Here is a 19,031-nt window from a genome sequence, read left to right as displayed (position 1 = left end):
ATGTAACAGCCTGTTGTTCTGGTGCAGTAATTGTTGGGACGACAGAAACACAAGGTTGTGTAACTGTTGCTGTAACTGAACCCTCTGCTCTCTGTTGTGTACATTGTGTAATATATGTACTCTACTAGTGTTTTGTGTACATTGTACTGTATAGACCGAATCGCCTTGTTGTTTACATTCTACTTCCGGGTAGAAAACCAGCACGTAATTTGAATGAGATCAATAGTAACGAACGAGAGTTTAGCTATATATCATATTTTTCACGCCGTATCACTGTTTAGACAAATCTGAAATGATGGAAGAAACATTACTACTTCTCTGTGTGTGTTTTGTGTTGCTATGTGTTGTATTTATTCAGTTGGGGGGAATCACGGTGTGTAGAAAGCATCAGTGGCTCAGCTGACAGGGACAGCTAACGGTAGCTAAGCTAACAGCAGCAGCTAAGCTAACAGCAGGACGTCAGCTGTTAAAACCCTCCCGTTGTCGGACACGACATGAAACTACTCCAGTTAGCTCAGTCATGTTGGAACTCAGATATCCGCTGGTGAAAATATTTTTTCATGGAGCGTTTATTGAGTCACTGAGTTATTAAAGTTAAGTTAATCAGGTAGCCTAACCGTTAGCCCGGCTAATCTATGATAACCATGACTAATTACAAAAATGTGCACACGTAAATAGTAATGTTTGTCTAATCATTGGTTTTATAAACTTTACAAACATCAGATTAGTCTAAACGGTGATATAGTGACATGAAAAAGTAGATATATATAGCGAAACTCTCGTCGGTCACTATTGTTCGAATGCTGGTTTTCTACCAGGAAGTAGTTGTAAACAACAAGGCGATTCGTCCTATACTCTACTAGTGTTTTGTGTTAGTCTACAGTGGCGCTGCTCGTCTTGTGTATCCACATCAAGATACAGCCTACTGTTTTACTGTTTTAATAACTGAGACAGTGACAGTCTGGTGTTTGCTGATGAGTGTGTTTCCTAACAGATGGGTCAAGGTTTAGTTTAGTGTAGTTCATTGAAAAAAGAAAATAAAACAACTAAAAAAACTAAACAATAATGCAGCTCCTGAATGAAAGAAGGCAGAAAGAAGCAAACTTATATCATCTGCCCCTTTCTTCAAGAAATCCTTTAACAAATTATGTTCGTTCTGTAGGACGATGGTTCCAGGGTCCTTGGTATCGTTCAAGGTGTTCCTTTTACTTTTTCTTGAAGTTTTACCACTTTTTCCAGAATTAAAAAAAGGAAAAAAAAGTTTTTTCCTTTAATTTAACCACTTTTTCTAGAATCCTTTTTTTTGGGGGGGGGGGGGGGGGGGGCTTTTACCACTTCCTCCTAGAATTTTTTTTTTTTTACTTTTTTGAGAATTTTTATGTAATGTTAATGGAGAAATTGTACCTTTTTTTTCCCCCTAGAAATTTCTCTACAATATTTCCAAAAATTCACCCCACTGGCCCTTATTTGAACATACATTGACTAAAAAAATAACGTACTTCAGTCTCGGGACAAATATTTGTGTGTTTCTGGTGTTTGCTTTAAAATGTTGTGCATGGGGGGTCCGTGCTCTAATTTGTGTCATTTTAGGGTCCTTGATGTAAAAACATTTGAGAACTGCTGTAGGAGCTTGTGTTTGTGGAGAGTCTGGTTTGTGTTTAACTGAGCCTGGAGCTGAAAGAATGTCCTTTATGTCCCTACAGCTCCTAACATTAGCCATGAGTCTATTATTGCACTGACATGACATATGATGGGATGGGCAGCTGTAGAGACAGAGTCAGATCATTCGCAGGCTTCGGCCTTGGTGTAAAAACTAAGATGGTGAGTCAGGATAATGCTCAACATAAAGCACGTTACCTAAAGGGCTATTACGTAATCCAACACTGGACTTCATGCACAGAAAAACCAGTCAAACACAGCAAGAGGAGCAACACTGATGTCTGTTCAGAGCCCGGAGCAGCCTGCGCTCTGCATGTTTATGTTATGTTATGTTATATTTAAGCAATATATCACGACAGGCTGTGTTATATGCTCATTATACCACTCTAAGGGGAGTTGTCCCCCCTTAGAGTGGTATAATGAGCATAGACCACGGACTGGAGTGATATATTGCTTTTAGGGTTGTGCCGATTGGCGATTCAACCGTCTATCGGCGATTGGAAGGACGATCGGCGATGTTTTGTTTTCTTGCCGATTTTACACACACACATACTCGCTACTTTTTTTAATTGATCCAATGCGCGATCTGTTTGTTTTGTTTTAATGAAGCCGCTTCTCTGGCTGCTTCCAACAGATACTCTGTCAAATGACAGTGTTTCACCAATCAAATGCAGCCACTGGCGACGTCCAATCAGACGGAGCCAGGTAGTCATATGACCGCACACAAACTCTCTGTGGTGAACAGGGTGGCCACTCCGCCTCACATCAGAGGAAACACGTTTAGCTGGTGTTGTGGCTGTGACATCACAGGGCTGCTGATGCCAGCCCTGTTACTGTATGTTACAGCCCGACGAGGTGTTCACTGATATGCCACAAATAAATTACGTCCGCCACGAATAGATTTTTCGGCTTTCGGCAACGCAACAGCGTTCCGTTCATTGATCATAGCGCTCTTTCTCCGTTATTAGCCCTCACACACACACAGAGAGAGAGAGAAGCGCACATGCATGACAGCATGACAGCAGGGCACGGTAAAAGCGAAACTCATACGCCGCCGCCCCCCCCCCCCCCCCCCCCCCCCCCTCAGTCGAACGAACACGTGGAACGACCCCCCCCCCCCCCGGCGATAGATAGGTCTATCGGCGATCTCCTGGGAGGGCGATTGGGACGATCTGAGAATGTCAAAATCGGCCAACACTAATTGCTTTTATAAACCGGTTACCAACAATGACAATATGAAAGAGGACATGTAGTTTTCTTCCAGCAGAATAAAAAGCTGTTCCCAGCTGTCCAGACGTTAGCTCCAAGTAGCTCTGTCACTGCTCAGTCCCCTCTACCATTGTTAACCCTCTGGAGGTCAAAGTTCACCTTCAACATGTCAATTACACTACTTTACTACATTTTTAACATCCTAAAAACATCAACTGTCTGTTGCTACGGACTGCAACAGTCCGTTGTCATGGATACATGACAACAACTTCCATTCATACCAGTCATACGTGCCTGAGGCGGAGTGATAGCTACGCTGTGATAAGGCTTTAGAATAGTAGCCGTGGTAACTGCTCATTATACCACGGTTAACAACCAATCAGATCGCAGGATTTCACCTCTCCGTTTTATAAATATGTAATAAGTGTGGCTGTGTGTTGCAGGTACATCCCTCCCCTACTGTGGGGGAAGAGCGGCCACCTCCAGACGGCGCTGTACGGTAAACTGGGTCGCGTGAGTTCGCCTCACCCCAACGGGATCAGAAAGTATTTACCCATGCAGGACGGCGCCACGGCGACCTTTGACCTCTTCGAGCCGCTTGGCGACCACCGGACAGGAGGTGATCATCACTCATCTGACCTTTAGACATTTAGACCTTTAGATGTTTAGACCTTTAGACCTTTAGATTAGAACTTCTATAAACGTATATAACGTATATAATGGATGGATGGATGGATTTTATTCTGAAAGACATCCGCCTTCATGTGATCAGTCATTGATCCGTGGTGGTGAACGCTGGTGTTTTAAGAATCAGCTGACTGAAGATGGCGAGGGAGAGAGAGCAGCACTGTTTGGTCGACCGTCTGTATTAGACGTTATAGGTCCTTTCATTACAATGTTCATCAGGCCAAATAATGGATTCTTTAAGGGGAAACACTGTATTGTTTAATATTGCAATATATATTGCAGAAAAAAAATGTTGCAATGTTAGTTTTTTCCAATATCTTGCAGTCCTACTGTACATCTGTTTCTTTACATCGTAGTTGTAGTTGTGTGTAGTTGTGTCTATAGTGTGTTAGTGAATCAATCAATCAATATCCTTTAACTCATTGAGATTTAAAACCTCTTTTCCAAGAGTGACCTGGCCAAGACGGCAGCACACAAACAGCTCAGTTGCACATCACACAAGACTCAAATAAAATACAATCACACATTTCAGGAAAACATGATTAAACAACGCAATCACACAGTCCGATTGAGCTCAATTCTCTGTCTTTTATAACTGACCTGAATTCACCCAGAGTTACAAGATGAGTCAGTTTCAAGTCCTTCTGCACATCGTTCCAGGTCGACGGGGTTAAAACATTTAAAAGCCTTTTTGCCCCGTTCAGTTCTCACTCTCAGAACCTGCATCTGTATAACGTCCTGAGATCGGCTGAGGCCATATCTGCTGAGGTTTCTACACATGTGGGCACACAAATATGTGGGCAAAAGTCCAAGAATAGATTTATAAATAAAAGTCAGCCAATGAGAGAGTCTACGGACATTCGAAGATGGACAATGTGCAACGACATATAAGGAACAGTGATGTACACGATAGCTGCAACCAGTAATAAAACTCAAAGCACAGTGATACAGTTTCTATAAAAACTGACCAGTGTTCATAAAGAGCAGGTCTCCGTCGTCCAACAAGGGTAAAAAAGTTGTGGTGATCAAGGGTTTTCTGACTTGCAATGAAAAACATGATTTATTCCTAAAAAAAGAAACCTAATTTCAGTTTCAGTTTAGAAACGAGTTTATCAATGAATGATGTGTTGTGTGTCCGTCTGTCCTGAAGAAGATGTTTGTGACTCCCTGGTTCCCTAAAGTAGAGTTTGTCTGTTTGTCTCTTATCTAACAACGGGACTGTATAAACACTGTGCTGACTCACCTCTCTGCCCGTTTCCCTAGGCGACATCACCATGGTGATATGCCCCGGCATCGGTAACCATAGCGAGAAGCATTACATCCGAACCTTCGTGGATTACGCGCAGAAGGACGGGTACCGCTGCGCCGTGCTGAACCACCTGGGAGCGCTTCCCAACATCGAGCTCACGTCGCCAAGGATGTTCACTTACGGTGAGACGTCGCCACGGCAACTCGTCCACTCATCCAGTTGGTTTCAGGCTCTGTCCACTCATCCAGTTGGTTTCAGGCTCTGTCCACTCGTCCAGTTGGTTTCAGGCTCTGTCCACTCGTCCAGTTGGTTTCAGGCTCTGTCCACTCATCCAGTTGGTTTCAGGCTCACGTCCACTCGTCCAGTTGGTTTCAGGCTCTGTCCACTCATCCAGTTGGTTTCAGGCTCTGTCCACTCATCCAGTTGGTTTCAGGCTCTGTCCACTCATCCAGTTGGTTTCAGACTCTGTCCACTCATCCAGTTGGTTTCAGGCTCTGTCCACTCATCCAGTTGGTTTCAGGCTCTGTCCACTCATCCAGTTGGTTTCAGGCTCTGTCCACTCATCCAGTTGGTTTCAGGCTCTGTCCACTCATCCAGTTGGTTTCAGGCTCTGTCCACTCGTCCAGTTGGTTTCAGGCTCTGTCCACTCATCCAGTTGGTTTCAGGCTCTGTCCACTCGTCCAGTTGGTTTCAGGCTCTGTCCACTCATCCAGTTGGTTTCAGGCTCTGTCCACTCATCCAGTTGGTTTCAGGCTCTGTCCACTCATCCAGTTGGTTTCAGACTCTGTCCACTCATCCAGTTGGTTTCAGGCTCTGTCCACTCATCCAGTTGGTTTCAGGCTCTGTCCACTCGTCCAGTTGGTTTCAGGCCCACGTCCACTCATCCAGTTGGTTTCAGGCTCTGTCCACTCATCCAGTTGGTTTCAGGCTCTGTCCACTCATCCAGTTGGTTTCAGGCTCTGTCCACTCGTCCAGTTGGTTTCAGGCTCTGTCCACTCATCCAGTTGGTTTCAGGCTCTGTCCACTCGTCCAGTTGGTTTCAGGCTCTGTCCACTCATCCAGTTGGTTTCAGGCTCTGTCCACTCATCCAGTTGGTTTCAGGCTCTGTCCACTCATCCAGTTGGTTTCAGGCTCTGTCCACTCATCCAGTTGGTTTCAGGCTCTGTCCACTCATCCAGTTGGTTTCAGACTCTGTCCACTCATCCAGTTGGTTTCAGGCTCTGTCCACTCATCCAGTTGGTTTCAGGCTCTGTCCACTCATCCAGTTGGTTTCAGGCTCTGTCCACTCATCCAGTTGGTTTCAGGCTCTGTCCACTCATCCAGTTGGTTTCAGGCTCTGTCCACTCGTCCAGTTGGTTTCAGGCTCTGTCCACTCATCCAGTTGGTTTCAGGCTCTGTCCACTCGTCCAGTTGGTTTCAGGCTCTGTCCACTCATCCAGTTGGTTTCAGGCTCTGTCCACTCATCCAGTTGGTTTCAGGCTCTGTCCACTCATCCAGTTGGTTTCAGACTCTGTCCACTCATCCAGTTGGTTTCAGGCTCTGTCCACTCATCCAGTTGGTTTCAGGCTCTGTCCACTCATCCAGTTGGTTTCAGGCTCTGTCCACTCATCCAGTTGGTTTCAGGCTCTGTCCACTCATCCAGTTGGTTTCAGGCTCTGTCCACTCGTCCAGTTGGTTTCAGGCTCTGTCCACTCATCCAGTTGGTTTCAGGCTCTGTCCACTCGTCCAGTTGGTTTCAGGCTCTGTCCACTCATCCAGTTGGTTTCAGGCTCTGTCCACTCATCCAGTTGGTTTCAGGCTCTGTCCACTCATCCAGTTGGTTTCAGGCTCTGTCCACTCATCCAGTTGGTTTCAGGCTCTGTCCACTCATCCAGTTGGTTTCAGGCCCACGTCCACTCGTCCAGTTGGTTTCAGGCTCTGTCCACTCATCCAGTTGGTTTCAGGCTCTGTCCACTCATCCAGTTGGTTTCAGGCTCTGTCCACTCATCCAGTTGGTTTCAGGCTCTGTCCACTCATCCAGTTGGTTTCAGGCTCACGTCCACTCATCCAGTTGGTTTCAGGCTCTGTCCACTCGTCCAGTTGGTTTCAGGCTCTGTCCACTCGTCCAGTTGGTTTCAGGCTCTGTCCACTCATCCAGTTGGTTTCAGGCTCTGTCCACTCATCCAGTTGGTTTCAGGCTCTGTCCACTCATCCAGTTGGTTTCAGGCTCTGTCCACTCATCCAGTTGGTTTCAGGCTCTGTCCACTCATCCAGTTGGTTTCAGGCCCACGTCCACTCGTCCAGTTGGTTTCAGGCTCTGTCCACTCATCCAGTTGGTTTCAGGCTCTGTCCACTCATCCAGTTGGTTTCAGGCTCTGTCCACTCATCCAGTTGGTTTCAGGCTCTGTCCACTCATCCAGTTGGTTTCAGGCTCACGTCCACTCATCCAGTTGGTTTCAGGCTCTGTCCACTCGTCCAGTTGGTTTCAGGCTCTGTCCACTCATCCAGTTGGTTTCAGGCTCTGTCCACTCATCCAGTTGGTTTCAGGCTCTGTCCACTCGTCCAGTTGGTTTCAGGCTCACGTCCACTCGTCCAGTTGGTTTCAGGCTCTGTCCACTCATCCAGTTGGTTTCAGGCTCTGTCCACTCGTCCAGTTGGTTTCAGGCTCACGTCCACTCATCCAGTTGGTTTCAGGCTCACGTCCACTCATCCAGTTGGTTTCAGGCTCACGTCCACTCGTCCAGTTGGTTTCAGGCTCTGTCCACTCGTCCAGTTGGTTTCAGGCTCACGTCCACTCATCCAGTTGGTTTCAGGCTCACGTCCACTCATCCAGTTGGTTTCAGGCCCACGTCCACTCATCCAGTTGGTTTCAGGCTCTGTCCACTCATCCAGTTGGTTTCAGGCTCACGTCCACTCATCCAGTTGGTTTCAGGCCCACGTCCACTCATCCAGTTGGTTTCAGGCTCACGTCCACTCGTCCAGTTGGTTTCAGGCTCACGTCCACTCGTCCAATTGGTTTCAGGCTCTGTCCACTCATCCAGTTGGTTTCAGGCTCACGTCCACTCATCCAGTTGGTTTCAGGCTCCGTCCACTCATCCAGTTGGTTTCAGGCTCACGTCCACTCATCCAGTTGGTTTCAGGCTCTGTCCACTCATCCAGTTGGTTTCAGGCTCTGTCCACTCATCCAGTTGGTTTCAGGCTCTGTCCACTCATCCAGTTGGTTTCAGGCTCACGTCCACTCATCCAGTTGGTTTCAGGCTCACGTCCACTCGTCCAGTTGGTTTCAGGCTCTGTCCACTCATCCAGTTGGTTTCAGGCTCTGTCCACTCGTCCAGTTGGTTTCAGGCTCACGTCCACTCATCCAGTTGGTTTCAGGCTCTGTCCACTCATCCAGTTGGTTTCAGGCTCACGTCCACTCATCCAGTTGGTTTCAGGCTCACGTCCACTCGTCCAGTTGGTTTCAGGCTCTGTCCACTCATCCAGTTGGTTTCAGGCTCACGTCCACTCATCCAGTTGGTTTCAGGCTCACGTCCACTCATCCAGTTGGTTTCAGGCTCTGTCCACTCATCCAGTTGGTTTCAGGCTCACGTCCACTCATCCAGTTGGTTTCAGGCTCCGTCCACTCATCCAGTTGGTTTCAGGCTCACGTCCACTCATCCAGTTGGTTTCAGGCTCACGTCCACTCGTCCAGTTGGTTTCAGGCTCACGTCCAGTTGGTTTCAGGCTCACGTCCACTCATCCAGTTGGTTTCAGGCTCACGTCCACTCATCCCGTTGGTTTCAGGCTCTAGAAATCCTTTAGTTCTCTGGTAGCGCCTGAAGTTCATTTAGAAAACATCTGGTTAATAACGTAATTAGCAGTACAGCTTTATTTCCTGGTGAGTTTGGGAATGACCCAGAAGCTTCCAGAGTTGGAGGTTTTAGAATTTAGAATTGAACACGTTCCTAAAGGGGGGTACACACATAAAGATTTTCTACATCTTTAACCGATTTTTTATCTGTGTGAGACCCCACACATGAAGATAAAAAAATCTTTGATTGAACAGTTCTGATCGTATTGTGTGTGGTGTGCTGCGATATTCCAAACACAGCACACACGAGCAGCATGCAGAGCTCGACAAGCAGGCGCTTCTCCGCACAACACCGGCTTTCCACACACAAGATGCCTTTTGATTGAAACGGCCACGGTTGTCGGGGCTAGGTCAATCGTAAATATTGAACATGTTTAATATTACGATTATCGGCGCCGAACGTTTTCCGAGCCGATTGTCGGGAGAATTTTGATTCTTAACACACCACACACTACAAGAGAAGAGGTTGAGATAATCGGGCGATGTCTGTCTTTGGTCGGAAGGGGGAAAATCGGGGCAAAATCAGCCCGATTATCTTTATGTGTGTGGCAGGTTTTACCCCAACCCCCCGGCATCGATGTGTAACTCTGCTCTGTCTCTCCCTCAGGCTGCACGTGGGAGTTTGTGGTTTAACTCATCATGTATCGATGGGTAACTCTGCTCTGTCTCTCCCTCAGGCTGCACGTGGGAGTTTCTAGTTTAACTCATCATGTATCGATGTGTAACTCTGCTCTGTCTCTCCCTCAGGCTGCACGTGGGAGTTTGTGGTTTAACTCATCATGTATCGATGTGTAACTCTGCTCTGTCTCTCCCTCAGGCTGCACGTGGGAGTTTCTAGTTTAACTCATCATGTATCGATGTGTAACTCTGCTCTTTCTCTCCCTCAGGCTGCACGTGGGAGTTTGCGGCCATGGTGGGCTACATCAAGCGGACGTATCCTCAGACGCAGCTGATCGCCGTCGGCTTCAGTCTGGGAGGAAACATCGTCTGCAAGTTCCTGGGCGAGAACAGAACCAACCAGGAGCGCGTGCTGTGCTGCGTCAGCGTGTGTCAGGGCTACAGCGCCCTCAGGTCCGTTCCTAAAGCCTCGTTAAACTTAAGACTTACAGCTTTAAAGACACGGTATCATTCTGCTGCTCGATCAACACAGAGTTATTAACTAATTAAACTCAACATTAGGTCACATAGTGGTAAGAGCTCGGAGATACACAGTATACAGATTCAAAGAGGCTTTATTGTCTTTACCACAGGATGTGCAAAACATGAGGGGAAACAAAATGCTGTTTTCTCCTCACACCCACACAATAAACACGTAAGACATTAAAAAAAATCAACAATATTAAAGCAATACTTACCTTTCTGGAACTTTTGCACATTTCTTTGTCTAAGTTAAAATGCTATTAATAATCTGATGATACATTAAAATGTAAGAGAAACCCAACAGGGTTAAAAACTCATCATTTTTTCATTCTCATATAATTCTGAGAAAAGTCTGACCAATAATATTATTCGGTCCGATTAATAAGATTTGAAGAGCGACCGAACCTACTTAATATGTAATCACTTTGTGCACCCCTCTCCTCCTCTCCCCCCTCCCGACCAGGAAGAACGCTTATTGACAGAGCAGTAGCAGGACACAGAGAGCAGAGGAGACTAGAGTCACAACACACACTAGAAAGAAGGTTTTTGGAAATAAATAGTTTTTTAAAAGACCAATAACTGCAGCCGCAGCTGGTCGTGGAGTTTCATGTTGTAACGTTGATAGTGATCAGCCCCGAGTGATACGTAAACACAGGAAGTCACATGTGTCTATAAAGCATCCAGTGCTAACGGCTAGGCTACTGTTAGCTCTGGGAGTTCTCAGCGGTCCGGACCCGGTTGAAGTCCGGACCGGCGCGGCTCGACTCGGCTCGGTCTGGATTTATTTTGGCCCTGAACCAGCGCATCAGGTGGCGCTGGTCCGGCCGCCAGCCCGGCTCGTTGAGAACTGTAATCTGTAACAATCACTTCCCCTGCGTCTCCAGTAGCAGTAGGCTAACAACAGTTTATTATAAAACTCATCAGTCATCATCACTGAGTCCGTTTATATGGTTTAAAACTCCGGTGTTGTGTTTGTTTGTGTTGTTCCCGTTTCACTCGCGTTCCTGTTCTGTTTACCGTTGCCATGCCAACGCATGCAGCAGGGAGGGAGGGGGCTCGTGGAGATGCGGCAGGAGGGAGAGGTGGGTGGGACTTGTGAGGGAGGTGGAGCTGTTGATTTTCAAATGTTTGTGCTGTGCTGAGTGAAATGCCAGATCGGTAAGTATTGCTTTAAAGGCATAGTTCAACATTTAGTCAAACTGGCCCATTGCCCTAATCCCTATAGTCATAGCAGTAGGTTCGTTACCTTTAATTGTCGGTGCAAGCTGTTTTTAGAACGGCGGAGCAGAGCCGTGAGCTGCTCAGAGCTACGCTACGGAGGCTCATTATGGGATTTCTTGGTTTCCCTCATCAAAATCATCAAATACACAATCCAACAACTCCACAACGCTCTGGTGGACAAGTTGTGAGCTGCACATTCACCACACTATGAGATAATAACACAACGTTACCACACAGAGTTGTTTTAGAGGGAAATTCATGTAAAACCACTGATGCACGTTGCCTTCAGGGACAGTTTTTCATCAACAGTCTCTGTATTTCCCTCTACAACAACTCTGTGTGGTAACGTTGTGTTATTATCTCATAGCGTGGTGAATGTTGTGGAAGATAAAGTCGGTCATAAAGACAAAGCAAGCAGAGCAGAGCATCAGGGTGTTTTCCTCCTGAGGTCGTTGAGTCCTTCAGCTGTTTCACTGCTCTTATTTAAATGTAGGGGTGCACCGATTATTCGGTAACCGAATATATTCGGCCGAATAATGCAAAAAAAGCAACATTCGGCCTTCGGTGGAATGAGCGCAAAGCAAGGCCGAATATTGAAAAAAAAAAAAAAAAAAGTCTGATAAATACACGATCGCGCGACGATGGAAACGGCAGCTTAAACCCCATGGAGCTTTATTAGTAGGTGACTCGTACTGCTGGAAAAACAACAGCAGCCAGAGCAGTGGGGGGAAGCTGCACAGCGACCGCGCACCGTTGCACGTCGCTCCAAGAGCCCGGTGCGGGTGCGTCCTGTCTGCAGCGGAGACACGGCCACTGAGAGGACTGAGTGACGGGACCGTTCCTGTAGGAACGCAAACCAACAACAACATGCTGAGTAGGCTACGAGAGGGAGAGATGCTGCAGCAGTTAAAACTAAAGCTCCTCGTCCCAGCATGTCGCCCACTCCGTCCGTGGCCGACAGCTTTTAAAACAGAGTTTCCCAACCTTGGGGTCGGGACCCCACGTGGGGTCGCCTGAAATTAAAATGAGGTCGCCTGAAATGTCTAGCAGCCTAATTGATGAATTAAAAAAAATCTGACCAAGAAAGGTTAGGAACCACTGTTTGAAAAGACACTTGGGTTTTTTTGATGAGCAACGGCAACTGGAATATTCAAAAACTGTCAGAATAGTCAATAAACATTTACTTTCTTTGAAAATTAAGTTAAAAAAAATATTTTATTTAAAAACTTTATAACCACTTTCAGTATTCGGTATTATTCGGTTATTCGGCCAAGCGTTTTGATTTTATTCGGTATTCGGCTTCGGCCAAAAAATGCCATTCGGTGCAGCCCTATTTAAATGTGATAATTGTTCACATTTTAAAGAAGTCTGGTCAAACAGAAGCAACGAGACCGACAGGTTGTAAAACCCTCAGAGCGTCGACTTCTGCTTCTTTGTCCTCAACTGAACCGTGTGTTGACTTCCTGTGTGTGTGTGTGTGTGTGTGTGTGTGTGTTTCCCTCAGGGCTCAGGAAACGTTCCTCCAGTGGGATCAGTTCAGACGCTTCTACAACTTCCTCATGGCCGACAACATGAAGAAGATCATCCTCTCACACAGGTTCGTCCCGTAACCGTGGAGACGGACCGACTCGGGGGGGCTTTACACTACTGACTTCAGCTGTGTGTGTGTGTGTGTGTGTGTGTGTGTGTGTGTGTGTGTGTGTGTGTGTGTGTGTGTGTGTGTGTGTGTGTGTGTGTGTGTGTGTAAACCATGTTGAGGGAAACAACAGCTCCTTTCATAGAACAGTTCAGATTATTTCCAGGCTGCACAGGGAGGCAGAAGCTTAAATGTGTTCTTGCTTGATTGATTATTATGGGAGTTTCTTGACCCTGCTTGCAGTAAAAGATAACGAAGTGTCTTAAGCCGGTGCATATTCTCATTTGTCCAGGTCATAGTATTTCAAAGGAGGTTAAATGGAAAGCAACTGGACTTAGTTGTTTGTCTAGAAGACGTTTCACCTCTCATCCAAGAGGCTTCATCAGTTCATGTAGCAGCTGACCAGGCTGGGACTGGTCCAACTATCTGCTGTGGAGACTCACTATTTAACCTCTTGTGTGGGCGTTTCACAAGGGTGATGATGTCACTGGTTCCCTTTTGTGCTCCAAGTGCCAACGACAGTCGTTGGAGTGACAGTCGTTGGTGGGAAGTTGGTTTCGACTTCGTTAGTGCCCTATTGTGTTCTAACGGCAGTCGTTGGAGTCACTTGCCACTTGTGAACAGTGGTTGTTCTTTGAGGCTAGATGGTTGAGTCTCCTGGGAAGGGATGAAAGGGCAGCATTGTAAATTGGGGATAGGTGGTGTCTCAGACCTCCTCCCCTGTTGAGGGTTGGTTTTTCTACTTTTACAAAAATGGCTTATCAAATGGCTCGAAGTGTCTTAACTAATTCATATGCACACTTTAACAATGCATTTGCGTCTGCTGAGGTAAGTTCTATGATGGCTACTTTTTTATTTGCAGGCAGAGTCTGTTTGGAGGAAGCTCAGTGAAGATGATCGATACAGATCTGAGTCGGTTGTACACGGCCACTTCCCTCATGCAGATCGACGACAACGTGATGAGGTACGAGACGATTCCTCCGCTCGGCGCCGAGCTCAGAGCTGCAGCTCAACTGGTTCTGTTTAGTTTGACTCGTTAGCTGCAGCTCAACTGGTTCTGTGATCTGTGTTTGACTCGTTAGCTGCAGCTCAACTGGTTCTGTGATCTGTGTTTGACTCGTTAGCTGCAGCTCAACTGGTTCTATGATCTGTGTTTGACTCGTTAGCTGCAGCTCAACTGGTTCTGTGATCTGTGTTTGACTCGTTAGCTGCAGCTCAACTGGTTCTGTGATCTGTGTTTGACTCGTTAGCTGCAGCGAGTTGATCTGTGTGTCACTAACGTGTTTCCATGTTTCCATCCACTTGTCGATCAAAGTATCTGCAGATTGATAGAAACATTAATGTAACGCCGGTTCCACCTCAGAGCTTTAAACTGAATTAAAAGTCGTGCGTCATGACGTCATGTTCTGTTTTGTGATCATGTTGCAGTTTAAGGTGTTTCCATTCATTTTTGTACTGAATCGCTAAATAGAAGAACGTTCATCCTTCCTCTGTAACCGACTGTCCGAGGTCGGGTTTGAGCTCAGGCTCAGAGCTGCTGGGGTCGATGCCTGGAAACCGCTGAGCCAAACGTACGCCGGCCGGGTTCGAACAGGCTGTTGCACCAGTTCTGGGCTGCAGGCCGGTGGTTATACTGCAACACGTCTGTCATCAGGTGACAGTGGCGTTTAAACAGCGTTATGATGCAGATGCAGCGACTGTTAAAGGGATAGTATAATTTTTTTAAAGTGGGGTTGTATGATCTCCAAATAGCCCCTAAGTACTTTAATTGCAGTAGAAGACTCTCTGCACTCCTCCCGTTAGCAACGCCAGCCCATAATAGCCCTGCCCAGAGATTTACAACATACAACAGACCCAAAGAATCTCTTAAATCTCTTAAAAAAATGATACTATCCCTTTAACTCCTGGAGGAACATGTCACCTGGTGGTTTGTGATTGTCAGCTCTTCAGACTGTTTCTGTCAGACAGAGACTCTCCACATGAATCTGTCTGTCCTGTTCACCTGCATCTGTCTGTGTTTACTCCACCGTGTCTCTAACAGCTGGAACACGCAGCAGAAATAACATAAAACACCATCACAACTCACATTTATCCTCCAAACAACTGTTTCCATCAGAGTTTCTCGCCTTAACTTTGTATCGATCAAGATAAAATCAGATGAGATCGACCGTATTAAGTTTTTATTGATATTCATGACATTTAATTGAATTTGACTGTTTCCGTAAGACATTTTAAATTTGGTTTTGCTTAATGTGAATAAAAACGTGTGGATGGAGACATGGTTAGTGAGGAGAATCTGAAACTTCATCTCAAGAAAATGTTTCAAAGGATTTTTCTTTTTCTTTGTGTCTTTGAACAGAAAATTCCACGGCCACAGCTCTCTGAAAGAGTACTACGAGAAGGAGAGCTGTGTTCATTATATTCACAACGTAAGAACTGGTTCTGTAAACGATTCAGCTCATATTCTCTTTCTCTTTGATCCGTTTGTGTCTTGATGCGTGGATAATTATGGATTTTTAATGGATTTCTTGTGTTCAGGTGAACGTGCCACTGCTGCTAGTGAACTCTGCAGACGATCCTCTGGTTCATGACTCGCTGCTCACCATCCCTCGCACACTAGCAGGTATTTCACACACACAACTTTATTATTAGCTCTGAAGTTTGTTTCACAGTGATCAAAGGGTGAAATGTGTGTTCTAGTTTAAAGCTGTAACTGTAGACTGGTGTGTGTTTAGACCGTGTTGACTGAATATAATATTATTTAAAGGGACAACGAGGAGTTTTGGAAAAGCGCATTTATGAGCCTCCGCGCCAGGGGTCGCGTTAACCGGATATTTTCCGTCATTGACCGTTTTTTTAAAACGGTGACGGAAAGATTTTGAGGCCGTCCGTCATTTTGACAGATTGCAATTCACAGCCATGGCCGTCTGGCCATGTGCATTTGTTTACAATGAAGCCGGCGGATAATCAATAAATGGAGCGGTGGATAACGATATAAAACATATACAATGTCACAAAGTCACTACGGTGAGAATTAGATTAAAAACAACAACAACAACCTCCCAGCTGGCTGGTGCTCAGTAGAAAACGCTGTAGTACCTCCTCCAGGCCTGTGTGGAGCTGTGGCGCTGTAGCGCTGCCACACAGAAACACTAACAACAGAGAAGAAGACAGAAAGCTTCCCCGCAGTATTCAAACTCCTTCAAGTGGATTAAATGTTGACTGGGAGTCGTGTCAGTGCAAATATGACGGTCGATAATGATTTAACGGGCGAGATTCAGCTGCAGTGTCCGAGGGACCGACAGTAGTCAGCTGTTAAGTTACGTAGCTGTAGCTACACAGCGGTGTGTCTCGGTACAGGTAGAGCGGTGGGGGTAGGACATCACCGTTTCACACACTCGCCGCGCACAACTCTTCTAAAGGTAACGTTAAGCCTCTTTTAATGTATTCTGCCCGCCGTGGCATTGTTTATAACACTTAAAGCTGAGTGGGTCTTGTCCTGTCTGAATTTGTGCTGCATCTGGCTGTGGTCTATAGCTTCAGTTGTTTCAGTGATGCGCAGTGGCTGCGTGCGTGCGTAAAGAGAGATGGCACAGAGAGAGAGAGAGAGAGAGAGAGAGAGAGAGAGAGAGAGAGAGAGAGAGAGAGAGAGAGAGAGAGAGAGAGAGAGAGAGAGAGAGAGAGAGAGAGAGAGAGAGAGAGAGAGAGAGAGAGAGAGAGAGAGAGAGAGAGAGAGAGAGAGAGAGAGAGAGAGAGAGAGCTAACGCCAGTGCACTATGCGGTGCCTATGTGAAAACGTGCTCCTTTGGATGTTTTGGTATAACACATGGGTTAGCATGTTGATTGTTGACAGAAAACTGATGTCATCTAACGTTGTATTTAGATGTTGAGTGGCAGAAAGTGACCCCCGCATTCACTGACTGACCCACGGTTAGATGTGCTCTGACGCTGACTCTGCTCCGGAGCATTCTCTGTTCAATTTGTTTGGACTTGATATGAATTAAACATGAATTAAAATTGAATGCTATTGAATATGGCATTATTATCATTTTAGAAAAATTAAAGTGACCGGTAAAAATAGATTATGACGGAATTTTTATGACCCCGTCAGTCAAAATGACCGGCGACGAAAAAGTCTAGCGCAACCTCTGCTCCGCGCACACCGTAAAATTCTTTTGACCGGCGCAAGACAGACTCATGTTTTCATTCATCAAGAATTAAAGTCAGAGGTTGGAAGACGATCACATACCGTCGTAGTTCCCACCATAAACGGCGATTCAGCGGCGTTATTCTCATGACTCGCCACGAAACCGAAAGTAAAGAAACGCTGGTCGGCTCGCCCAGCATTTCCACCACCACTAATAATAACAAAATAACCATAGAGACAAAACCATAGATTTATCTAAAATGGACCATTAACAAGTGTGGGTAGCGGAGATTCATCCACATTAACGTGAGACTTTTTTATAACCGAATAGAAACTCCTCGTTGTCCCTTTAAGCAATAATAATAATTAAAAATAATAATAAAATGAGCATAGACCACGGACTGGAGTCATATATAGCTTTTATAAAACGGTTACCAATAACAACAATATGAAAGAGGACATGTAGTTTTCTTCAAGCAGAATAAAAAGCTGTTCCCAGCTGTCCAGACGTTAGCTCCAAGTAGCTCTGTCACTGCTCAGTCCCCTCTACCATTGTTAACCCTCTGGAGGTCAAAGTTCACCTTCAACATGTCAGTTACACTACTTTACTACATTTTAACATCGTAAAAACACCAACTGTCTGTTGCTACGGACTGCAACAGTCCGTTGTCATGGATACATGACAACAACTTCCATTCACACCAGTCATACGTGCCTGAGGCGGAGTGATAGCCTACGCTGTGATAAGGCTTTAGAATAGTAGCCGTGGTATATGCTCATTATACCACGGTTAACAACCAATCAGATCGCAGGATTTCACCTTTACGTTTTATAAAATATAATAATATAATGTTCCCAGTGTATAATGTGAGGTTGAGGGTGAGGCACGCTGCAGCTGACGCCTCGTCTTGTTAATCATGATGGTGATGTGTCTGCAGGGTGCAGCACAGAGGTAAAGTCTGAGTGAAACTACCGTGTGAAGTTTTTATCAGTTTAAACTGAATTAACTCTCACCGACTGGAAACAGCAGCTGCTGCTTCGCTGTGAAACGAGTCTCAGTGACTCTGACTGAGAACAGACTCACCGTGTTGGACTGTGATTACTGATCAGATACGATTGATTAGAAGAGTTCACAGCTGAGCATTAGGTGAAGGTTCAAGTGTGAAGTCTCTCTGGACGTCGTGTTAGAGGCCACAGCTGTTGTTACCAGCTCTGGTCTTTACAGCCTCTCTGAGGTTTAGAGAGTTGGTTGTAACCAAATTGAGTTTAACAGCTGTTCTGCCTAAAGAGAACGATCCGTCAGTCATAAGTACGATGTCACCGTGTGTTGGTCCCCAAACACGGGACAGACTGGTGGAGGTTGAGGTAAAGGTTGAGGTAGAGGCTGAGGTTGGGGGTTGAGGCTGAAGGTGGAGGTTGAGGTAAAGGTTGAGGCTGAAGTTGGAGGTTGAGGTAAAGGTTGAGGTAGAGGCTGAAGTTGGAGGTTGAGGTAAAGGTTGAGGTAGAGGCTGAAGTTGGGGGTTGAGGCTGAAGGTTGAGGTAAAGGTTGAGGTAGAGGCTGAAGGTAGAGGTTGAGGTAGAGGCTGAGGTTGGGGGTTGAGGCTGAAGGTGGAGGTTGAGGTAAAGGTTGAGGCTGAAGTTGGAGGTTGAGGTTGGAGGTAAATGGTAATGTGGAGGTTGAGGTAGAGGCTGAAGTTGGAGGCTGAAGTTGGAGGTTGAGGTAGAGGCTGAAGTTGGAGGTTGAGGTAGAGGCTGAAGTTGGAGGTTGAGGTAAAGGCTGAAGTTGGAGGTTGAGGTAAAGGCTGAAGTTGGAGGTTGAGGTAGAGGCTGAAGTTGGAGGTTGAGGTAAAGGCTGAAGTTGGAGGTTGAGGTAGAGGCTGAAGTTGGAGGTTGAGGTAGAGGCTGAAGTTGAGGTAGAGGCTGAAGTTGGAGGTTGAGGTAGAGGCTGAAGTTGGAGGTTGAGGTAAAGGTTGAGGTAGAGGCTGAAGTTGAGGTAGAGGCTGAAGTTGGAGGTTGAGGTAGAGGCTGAAGTTGAGGTAGAGGCTGAAGTTGGAGGTTGAGGTAAAGGCTGAAGTTGGAGGTTGAGGTAAAGGTTGAGGTAGAGGCTGAAGTTGAGGTAGAGGCTGAAGTTGGAGGTTGAGGTAAAGGTTGAGGTAGAGGCTGAAGTTGGAAGTTGAGGTAGAGGCTGAAGTTGAGGTAGAGGCTGAAGTTGGAGGTTGAGGTAAAGGCTGAAGTTGGAGGTTGAGGTAGAGGC

General features: G+C 46.2%; 2 protein-coding genes across 2 annotated transcripts in view; both read left to right on the top strand.

Annotated features, from left to right (window-relative positions):
- dtwd1 (DTW domain containing 1) overlaps window positions 1–19,031 on the top strand; it is a 376,654-nt gene that overhangs the window by 244,579 nt on the left and 113,044 nt on the right. The gene's annotated exons all lie outside the window — the stretch shown is intronic.
- Window positions 1–19,031, top strand: part of LOC311002558 (monoacylglycerol lipase ABHD2) — a 37,020-nt gene that overhangs the window by 13,003 nt on the left and 4,986 nt on the right. Inside the window, exons 5-11 of the mRNA XM_083993958.1 lie at window positions 3,312–3,487; window positions 4,819–4,986; window positions 9,521–9,704; window positions 12,499–12,591; window positions 13,493–13,594; window positions 14,990–15,059; window positions 15,169–15,253. Of these exons, the coding sequence (XP_083850084.1) occupies window positions 3,312–3,487; window positions 4,819–4,986; window positions 9,521–9,704; window positions 12,499–12,591; window positions 13,493–13,594; window positions 14,990–15,059; window positions 15,169–15,253 (878 nt within the window). The remainder of the gene's footprint in view (window positions 1–3,311; window positions 3,488–4,818; window positions 4,987–9,520; window positions 9,705–12,498; window positions 12,592–13,492; window positions 13,595–14,989; window positions 15,060–15,168; window positions 15,254–19,031) is intronic.

The sequence above is a fragment of the Trachurus trachurus genome (assembly GCF_905171665.1).
Source record: "Trachurus trachurus genome assembly, chromosome: 3".
Lineage (NCBI taxonomy): Eukaryota > Metazoa > Chordata > Actinopteri > Carangiformes > Carangidae > Trachurus > Trachurus trachurus.
Note: the sequence above shows the minus strand (reverse complement) of the source record. Positions and strands in the feature narration are given on the sequence as shown.